We start from the raw sequence: 9,659 nt of genomic DNA on the forward strand, positions 1-9,659 counted from the left end.
AGCTAGGATGCCGTGAGGTGTTGGTGAACTCAATCAAGAACAAACCAGGGGGCAGAGCAAATGCTGCCTTAGGAATAAAAAAACCAAAGCGGTCAGAAGTGAACTACTGTCCCCCGTATCCTATCGGAGAGTCTGAAGAAAGTCTTGAGCAACTGAGAGTGGAACTTCTTTCAGATGTTAAGAGAAGAAACAACAGAGAGACTGTTAGAATTAAAATGGATAAGACATTTGCATCCAGGAGATATGAAGTGGTACAAGACACACCAATGATACAGGACTTCCAGGCAAGATGGCCAGCGCTCTTTGAAGTAGATGAGGTATGTCCTATATGAAGTTTGCATAGAGCATGGCATTATAAGTTGTATATTAATTTAAATCTGTAGTGCAATGGAAACTAAAAAAATATGCATTCACTTTTTAGTCCTTGTTTGTGTTCATATTATTGCTACGTGTCACATCAGTTTATGTTTATCGTGATTTTGTGTCTCTTTTGTGTCTCTTCAGATAAGTGCAGAATTCAAACGAATTACCACGATGCCCTTACAGTCCAGATTTCTGTCTCAACTAGATCTGCTGTCTGACAAGCTGTTGAAGCTATTCAAAAACAGAGGAGGACAGATTGGCAAGCGTCTACAAAGCATTTTGGCTTGCATGACTGAAGTAAGAGAATTTGAGAATTTTGAGATTGTACTGATTGGTGTTCACATTGAGTTTGAACAAGGACTTTTATCAAATATTTTTTCCTTCCTTGATATAGGATGATGACGTTGATGAAGGGCGGGAATGCATTCTCAAGGCTGTGTGTGTACCTCAACGAGGACCCAGCATGTCTACTTCGGGAGTTTGTGGTGAGTACATGCAGTGTGCTGACATACTGTACATGTCACGGGGTGACAGGGTTCTGTGGGGAAGGGAAACAAACAGTGTCTATTTATTTCGAGAAACTTTTATTGGGGACTCTCGGATAAACAAAGATGCAGAGTGCAATCGCACTCCCTCTGTTAGTCGCAGGTTGCCTTGGTCAGGGTTCGGAGGACCTTGTGCCTTCCCATTGCCACCTGGTTCCATCCCGGCTATGGCTCTCCCCCTTCAGGCGCTGCTCTGCATGGAGGTGTAGGGATACACCTTGTTCCTATTGGTTAGGGTGGGATTTGAATCTGCAATCCTCTGATCCAAAACTTCCTAACCATTAGGCCACGGCTGCCCAGCTGTACTTGTATACTTTACTAACTGTTGTAGTAGTGTACTCACTGTAGAATAGAGCAGCCCTATACATACCCCAAGTGCTATCTAATAACATATCAACTAAAAGGTTATATAGTTGTAGTATTATAGGTAGATAGCTGTGCCGGTCTTGATGGAGTGTGCCAGCACGGGAGAGCCCAGCCAAAGATAATACGCGCCGTTCCACCAGTGGAACGCTTTACTATTTGCTGAAAACCCTTTACTACTGTAGTACTGCACTACTATGACATTGCAAAGAGTCTTTAGTAATACATTACGACTAGGTCATTGCCATTCCGGTAACAACAAACTTATAACAGGGGCCGTGTCTTAACGGGTTAAGTCACCTGGATGGCATACGGGATGAAACGAATGAAAGAATGTGTGATAATGGTTGTTGACATTCAGTCTAGCAGAATGTACAGAAAACTTTCAAAACACTAAGAATGTCTGTATGTAATGTCTGCCATCTTGAAAAAACTGTGGCCATGTTGGAATGCAGTTGGCACCATTGGGTATTTCAATGGTAGAATACATACGTTCATTTTGAAGTTTTTTTGGTCATCAGCACATTTCTATTCATTGAAATTGTACTGCAAAAACCAAGCATTGGATATGGCGGCCATTTTGGATTTGAAGCTGGGCAGTGTACTTTTGTTGAAATGTACAACCTGGACAGTATTTGTGGCGAATTTGGTGTTTGTATCATCAAGTGAAAGATTTTTGTGGTGTTGACTCAATCTGATGACTCAATTCATTTCTTTTTTTTTTCTTTTTTTTTTCCTGTGTGTTTGTGTAGTTTGATGTTTGAGTGTTTTGTCCGCCGGTTGTGGTGTAGCTCCGGACCCAGTTTGGGCGTCGGTTTCCCTCCAGGCCTTGGTTCGCCGTGGGCGATGCCTGCGCTCCCGGCTATGGACTCCGGGTTCCCGCGGGGTCTAAAAAAGTCTAAAATTCAGAAAGTTAAATTTTAGGCCTTAAAATGTCTTAAAAAAAAACCCCACACATTTTCATCCCAGGTCTAAAATTTAATTTATCCAAGTCTAAAATTTTTACATCCGCTCAGTCCGTTCCTAGAAGTGCCTGCAGAACATTAATAAAAAATGTGCCGGTTGTGGTGTTGTCTGCCTGCTAAAAAACTTCAGTCACCGATGATCGCGGCAAGTATGCAACGGTCCAGTTTGTCCACTACGCCTACCGTAGTTCTACCTTCTAAGTTCCCGCCAAATTTATGCAGTCTGTGGCAGTCAGAGAAGGTTAGCGGTTGTGTTAGCAGTGCGGTTAAGAGTGTGGATAGCGCGTCGAAATGGGAAAGTGTCAGTTTAATGAAGCTTGGCTTGAACGTGAGGAGTTTCGAAACTGGTTAGAAGCCGCAGCAGGTGATAGGTATGCGGCTCGCTGCAAAGTCTGCAAGAAAATAATTAAGTTGGGGACTTTAGGCGTGAAGGCCCTGGAGTCCCACGCTAAAGCTGGGAAACATCAGATTGCTGTGAAGAGCTCGCAATGTCGCCAGCCGATCTCAAGCTTTTTGTCAGTATCCCAGCCAACATCGCTGCCTGGTCCAGCTGTTCAACATTCGCCAAACAGTCAGGCGACTTTCGGGTCCACGGAGACGTCAAAAGCTGAGGTACTTTGGATTCTACACACAGTGACCTCTCATCTATCATACAACAGCAGCAGCAACATTAACGGCCTTTTCCAGGCAATGTTTCCTGATTCAACGATTGCCACAACGTTCACCTGCGGACCTAACAAGATCGCCTATATTGCGAGATTCGGCCTGGCAGACTTTATAAAAAGAGAGCTGGTGAAGTCAATTAGCGGCCAGTATGTGCTAATATTTGATGAGAGCTTCAACACATCGACCAAATCCAAACAGCTGGACCTCCACATTCGTTTCTGGAGCAATGGAGAGGTGCAGTCGCGTTACATGGACTCTCAATTCATGGGTCATGGAACCACACAGGACCTTCTGATGCACATACAAGTAAGTGAGCTGTATAAACAAGTGTTTTTTTACGTCGAAAAGGTGGGACTTAAGTTTTCCCCTGTACACTGTGTTCTGCTCACACTCTCTTGATAACTTGCTACCTCCACGGGGAAAATGTCCATTAGTAATATGTTTTGTGTGTAATGTAATGTGTTAAGTGCTCATCTTTTTCATCAGTGAATTGGAGAATGTGTAAATACGTGAATGAATTGATTTCTACGTGTAGATTTCTTTGTGGGCGGCACGGTGGTGTAGTGGTTAACGCTGTCGCCTCACAGCAAGAAGGTCCGGGTTCGAGCCCCGTGGCCGGCGAGGGCCTTTCTGTGTGGAGTTTGCATGTTCTCCCCGTGTCCGCGTGGGTTTCCTCCGGGTGCTCCGGTTTCCCCACAGTCCAAAGACATGCAGGTTAGGTTAACTGGTGACTCTAAATTGACCGTAGGTGTGAATGTGAGTGTGAATGGTTGTCTGTGTCTATGTGTCAGCCCTGCGATGACCTGGCGACTTGTCCAGGGTGTACCCCGCCTTTCGCCCGTAGTCAGCTGGGATAGGCTCCAGCTTGCCTGCGACCCTGTAGAACAGGATAAAGTGGCTACAGATAATGATATGAGATGAGATTTCTTTGTTTAATGGCGTCTAGTGTGCTGAGTTGTTGCAGTTTTGCTCATTTTCCACCTTTCAACTCAACTTTTAAGAAGCAAGGCTCCTCTCATAAAAACGAGTTTATTCAGTGTTAAAGCACTGGGCAGGTGACATACAGTATGTCCCCCTGTATTCATTTTGTGTTGGGCATCATTTCCCACAGTTGTTCAGTGGTCATTCAGCGCCATCTGCTGATCACTAGTGGTAACTGAAGTTAATGTAGAGGTAGTTACCATTTCCTGTGGTCAGTTAAAAAAACAATGAGTTGCATTTGAATGCTGAAATCTTGTAGACGAAGACAATGTGAGCTGAAAGGGTTTATTTGTTTGTTTACAGTGGTACAGCATGGTTTGTACATGTGTTCAATTGTGAGTAAAATTAAGGAGAGGAGAAAAGGAATTGAAGATTCTGTGACCTCCATTTTGCTTCACAATTTTGGCTAAATTGTGGTTTTTTCCCAGATATGTGGCCATTACTAGATGTGTTTTACAGACTGCATCAGTTCATTAATTTTATCTTTTTATTTTTTTATTCTCCATGAAGGAGGCTTTGCAGCCATTGGACCCCAGCAGGCTGCTTTCAGTTTCCATGGATGGGCCCAATGTGAACTGGAAGCTTTTGGACCTTCTCCAACAAGTAGGCCTGATTTTGAGCAGATTTTGCTGAACAATTAATTGACCAAGAATTTATTGAGATGAATGATAATATTGACATTTTGAAATGAAACTAAAACCAATATGACAAAAAATAAAATAGACCTCTTAACATAAGCATCGGGTAATGTGGTGGTACGAGATCATGCAACTGTCAAGTAGCCTATTTGGGATGTTTGCTCAAGCGTCTTTACACTAAAGTAAATGAGAGAAGTCAATAGCAGTTTTTTGACTTCGTATCTTTGGTAGAGAGAAAGAGTGGGATAGCAATGAGGAAAACAACGATGCAGATAGACTTATTGTGTCCAGAAAAGTTATTGACTTGGTTGAAAAGTTATTGACGATTAATTGATTGATTGATTATTGTTACAGGCCTACCAAGAAGACAGCCATACACCAGCACAACTGGTGTCTGTAGGCAGCTGTGGACTCCACACACTCCATAACGCATTCAAGGCTGGATTTTTGATTTGGAATCTGGATAAACTTTTGAAGGCCATGCACCAAGTTTTCCACCAAGTTCCTGCTCGGAGGGAGGACTACGAGAGGGTCACCAAACCTACGCTGTTCCCAAAGCCATTTTGTGGCCACAGATGGCTCGAAAATCTCCCTGTGGTTGAACGAGCACTAGAGGTATGGCCATCTCTCCTACTGTATGTCGATGCTGTGCACAAAAAAATGCTCCCAAACCCCAAGACGGCATCCTTTGACACCATTGAGGCAGCGATCAAGGATCCTTTGACTACAGCAAAGATGCAATTCTTCATGTCTGTGGCCAGGACCTTCCACCCTTTCATGAAAAAGTACCAAACTGACGAACCTGTGATGCCGTTCCTCGCCAAAGACTTGGCTGAGTTGATCAAGGTAACTTTTTACTGCTTATGGCTATGATTTTGTTTGCATGAGCTTCTCATCTTATTTTTACTTATTCACCTTTGATATTTTATCCAAAAATAACAATAGCAAGTTGGGTTTTTGTCACATGTTGGGGATTGTATTTAAAATGTGGTAAGGCCAGGTTAGTTGCACCCCTAGTGTAAGTTAGATGGATAGATCCTTTATCGCTAAATTGAGGTTAATCGCCCTCTTAAAATCCTATTGAATAGATTCAAATCATCTCCTTGTGTGCAAGATAAAAGGAAATGGAATGGGCTAATGGTAGTTTTGCTTACTGACAGAGTCTACTGAGACGTTACATTAAGAGAGACGTTCTCCAAGACATTACTCCTTTTCAACTCACAAAAATAGATGTGTCTGACAAGAATTTGCTCCTCCCACCACACAGGATTGACATTGGCTTAGGTGCTGAGGCAGCAGTCAAGGTATCATGTTTGAATATTGATTAATTATGATCAATATAGTATAGAAAAGAACAGAATGGCTTTTATTGTCACTATACATATGTAAAATTAGATCGAAAGCAACTGACTTCAGTGCAGACATTTAAAAGTACAACACAGTGGGATGTTTACTTCACAGTATCGAAGAATAGAGTAAATAAGTAATAGTGCAAAAAGAGAACACACACACAAACACACACCGGTCCTATTTACAAGCTGGTATTGCACATTTTTACATATGTACACTGTAAGTAAGAATTGTATGATATCATTGCATTACTTAGTATAATTGACAAATCCAATGATGTCATGCCACGTGATACTTAAACTTTATTTTGATATTAACCACGTGTATTTTTTATTGTCCAGGAAAGTAAGAGTGGAGAGCTAGCCGCCCTTCAGTTTAGGAAGGAATGTATTCAGGGCCTCTCTGACATTGTAAGGAAAGCACAGGAAAAGAGTCCCCTAAAGTATTCAACAGTTAGGCAGATGGAGTGTCTGGACCCGTCTGTCATGTTCCGGGACCCAGACAGATGCAAAAATGAGCTAAAGTCCCTTGTCCAGACTTTCCTGAAGAACAGGCAGCTGTCAGGAGGTGTACCTGCTGGTAGGAATAGTTTTGGAAGGGGGTTTGAACCAAATACCATGCTTGATCATCATTTGATTTTGTTATTTAGATCATCATTCAGGTGTAGACATGTGCTCTGCTATTTGACACGTTTTCACTGTCCTACAGTGTGTTACTTGAGAATGGATGTTTCACTTAGCCCTCTTCTGAGTCCTGTACCTGTTCTGTGTGCAGTGGCTGATGCATTGATTATATAAGTTTCATAATTTTATACAGTTTTGTTAATGCAGACATCTAGAGATCTTGGCACAGTACAAACATGGTGAGGAAACAATACAGAAGTGCCGGCATTTTCAGTCACAACTGTGACTGAATGTTCTTGCACTTTGTTGTAGGCGATGCCATTGTGCAGGAGTTTGAGTCATTCCTGTCTGTTGAGGCCAGAAACGAAGCATTTCTTGCCTTCAAACCATTCGAGAGACGCCTAGACACCTTCTTGTGTGAGCAGTTAAGCCGTCCTTATCCTGCTGCTTGGGGTTTTTGTCAGAAGCTGCTGCTGCTTTCCCATGGCCAGGCCTCTGCTGAAAGGGGATTTTCAGTGAACAAAGAAATACTGACTGAAAACATTCAAGAGGACACGATTGTTGCCCGAAGGCTTATATGTGACTTTGTTGCGATGCATGGAGGTGTCGCTCAGGTTCCCCTCACCAAGGAACTTATGGCATCTGTGGGTGCAGCTCGGTCAAAATACAGACTCTTTCTGGATCAGGAGCGTGTCAGAAAAGAGAAGGAAGCCCGGGGCCAGAAGAGGAAGCTGGCAGAGCAGGCTCTGGAGGACCTGAAGAAGAGGAAGATGAGACTGGAAGATGTGTCCTCCTGTCTTGCCAGGGAGGCAGATGCACTCGCTGAAGAAGCAGAGAGCAGAGCTGGTTCCAAGATGGCTCAGCTACTTTCAAAGTCTAATGCCCTCAGAAGGGCACACAAAGAAAAAGTTGCTGAAGTGAAAGCCCTTGAAGCTGAGATCAGTGCTAAAGGAGAGGAACTCAGATATATGGTTGTATAGGTTGTATGTATCATTACAAATCGTCTTCTACTTGATTGTCAGTTTGACATTTACAGACGCAATACAAAATTACATTGTTTTTGAGAATTGAACTCTATTGTCTTTTTTTGGGAAGGGCGGGGGTAGGGCAGGTTGTAATGCTTCGTGTTGGTCCAAAAAATTGTTCATGATGGTTTTAAAAAGTCTAAAAAAGGTCTAAAATTTAACTTACTGAATCCTGCAAGAACCCTGTGGACTGCAGTGAGCTCGTTGCTCATTTTACATCGTGGTTGTCCAGCGCTCTGTGCTTTAACGCTTGGCGTGATGTTCCGAGTGATGTTGCTCGGTGGTGTCGCAGCGGCTGTGCAGGCGTTTTGGGACACACCAGCGCTCTGCGTGGCGGAGCTTCTCTGCTCGCCTTGTGGATCCATGGCGTGGTGTTCGAGCGGTGTTGCTGGCGGCGTCACGGCGGCGGTGCTGGAGATGTGGGACTTGTTTTCGTGCGCCTTTTGGTGGGACTGTGGCTGCTACACCACGGGAATTACATCCTGACCCTTACTTGGTGGACTTTTTATTATTCATTCATTTTTATTTTTTTTAGTTAGTTAGTTTTTCTTTCCTTGTCTGTAATTATCCGTTATCTCTGTGTGTGTGTTTGAACCTCTGTAAAGCGTCTTCGAGTGTCATGAAAAGCGCTATATAAAACTGATTTTTTTATTATTATTACATTTCCATTTTGTCATCATAATGTTTGATAATCTTATTTTTTAAATGCAGAATCAGATTCCCCATGCCCCCAAACATCTAATATGACATAAAGATAATCAAAATATGACAATTCTATCAAAATATAGTCCAAACAATAATTAAAAACACTGTGGATGTCGGCCATCTTGAAAAATGGCCGCCATATTGATTGTTCACATGGATAACATACTTTTATGTTAGATGAGGCTCTAGAGCATTAGTGTGCCAAATTTGGTGCTTGTATCACCAACTGAAATATTGTCTCACTAATCTGCTCCACTAAACCCTAACATACACACACACACACACACACACACACTTGCACTCGCACCATCTTTCTTCTCACTCACTGCTTTCCCATACATTGCACACTACCCCCTCTTTCCAACGAACTCCTACTGTTCTGTTGTTTGATCTTGTCCTGCTTCGTTTGACTGTTCCCTCTGCAGGCAGGAGACGAAATCCACATCCAAGAAGCCATTGAGGAGACGACAGTGGGAATCTATGTTGTGAAACATGATGCCACCAGCAAACCAGAGAACATCGGGATTGTCTTGGAAGGACAGCAGGTAGTGCAGGATCTGGACAGCGTTGCATTGGCTGTGGCCATGTTGTTCGGCTTGATGTATGCGCTCAACCTGAACTACCCTGATGATCTGAAGTACTCTTTTGAAGTGCTGCAGAAAATTGTGATGGAGCTGGAAGGCACCATGCTTCGTAGGAAAGTTCAGGTTCTGAAAAACAGACTCTGTGAATGAGCACTTGCAATGGACTATATGGACACGTGCGGCTCTTGTACATTTTATGCCTTTTCAGGGCCCAATTTCTACAGCTCTTTTACACTTAATCCCTTGTATGTTATTCTTTGTTTTTTACTTTACAAAACAACTTGGCCAAATGTTTTAATTTAGAATATTTAAAAAAATGCTTTCTAGGGAGCTTCAGTTCAAGTTCAGCTCTTGTACATTTTATGCCTTTTCAGGGCCCATTTCTGCAGCTCTTTTACCTTTGAAGCTCAAGTTTGTTTCTGCTCCACACCCTCATTTCCAAGCTATTGTCAGGGGTTCTGGTGTTTGTGACTGTTTTTGATTACCACAAGTTCTCACAAAGCTTTTGCTATGCTGTAGCTTGCCTATAGCACGTTTGCAAGTCTTTGCATTTTGAAATAATAAAAAAAATAGTGAAACACTGTGTGGCAAACTCTTTGTATTCTCTCTCAAAAAATGTCAGCTTAGTTGATGCTTCTAATAATTAATTGGTAATCTTTGTTTAGGTAAAATATAATGAAATAATATATAAATAATGTTGGTTTATCAAGAAGTAAATATTATATATATTGCACATAAAATCATGTTTTGCATAGCAGAATCATGTATATTATACATAAAATAACATGAGATTTACATGAAAAAATCATGTTTGTTCTGTAAAACAAAATCATGTTTAAATGACATGAATA

The 9,659-nt window shown here is 42.2% G+C and overlaps 1 protein-coding gene across 1 annotated transcript; it reads left to right on the forward strand.

Moving 5' to 3' along the window:
• Nucleotides 1-761: 761 nt before the first annotated feature.
• On the forward strand, nucleotides 762-9,388 carry LOC132898674 (uncharacterized). Its single transcript, XM_060940388.1, has 4 exons — nucleotides 762-848; nucleotides 4,394-4,486; nucleotides 4,876-5,367; nucleotides 8,650-9,388. Exons 1-4 carry the CDS (start codon nucleotides 762-764, stop codon nucleotides 8,956-8,958), a joined length of 981 nt encoding a protein of 326 aa, XP_060796371.1. The 3' UTR covers nucleotides 8,959-9,388.
• The last annotated feature ends 271 nt before the right edge of the window (nucleotides 9,389-9,659 follow it).

The sequence above is a fragment of the Neoarius graeffei genome, chromosome 14 (genome assembly GCF_027579695.1).
Source record: "Neoarius graeffei isolate fNeoGra1 chromosome 14, fNeoGra1.pri, whole genome shotgun sequence".
NCBI lineage: Eukaryota > Metazoa > Chordata > Actinopteri > Siluriformes > Ariidae > Neoarius > Neoarius graeffei.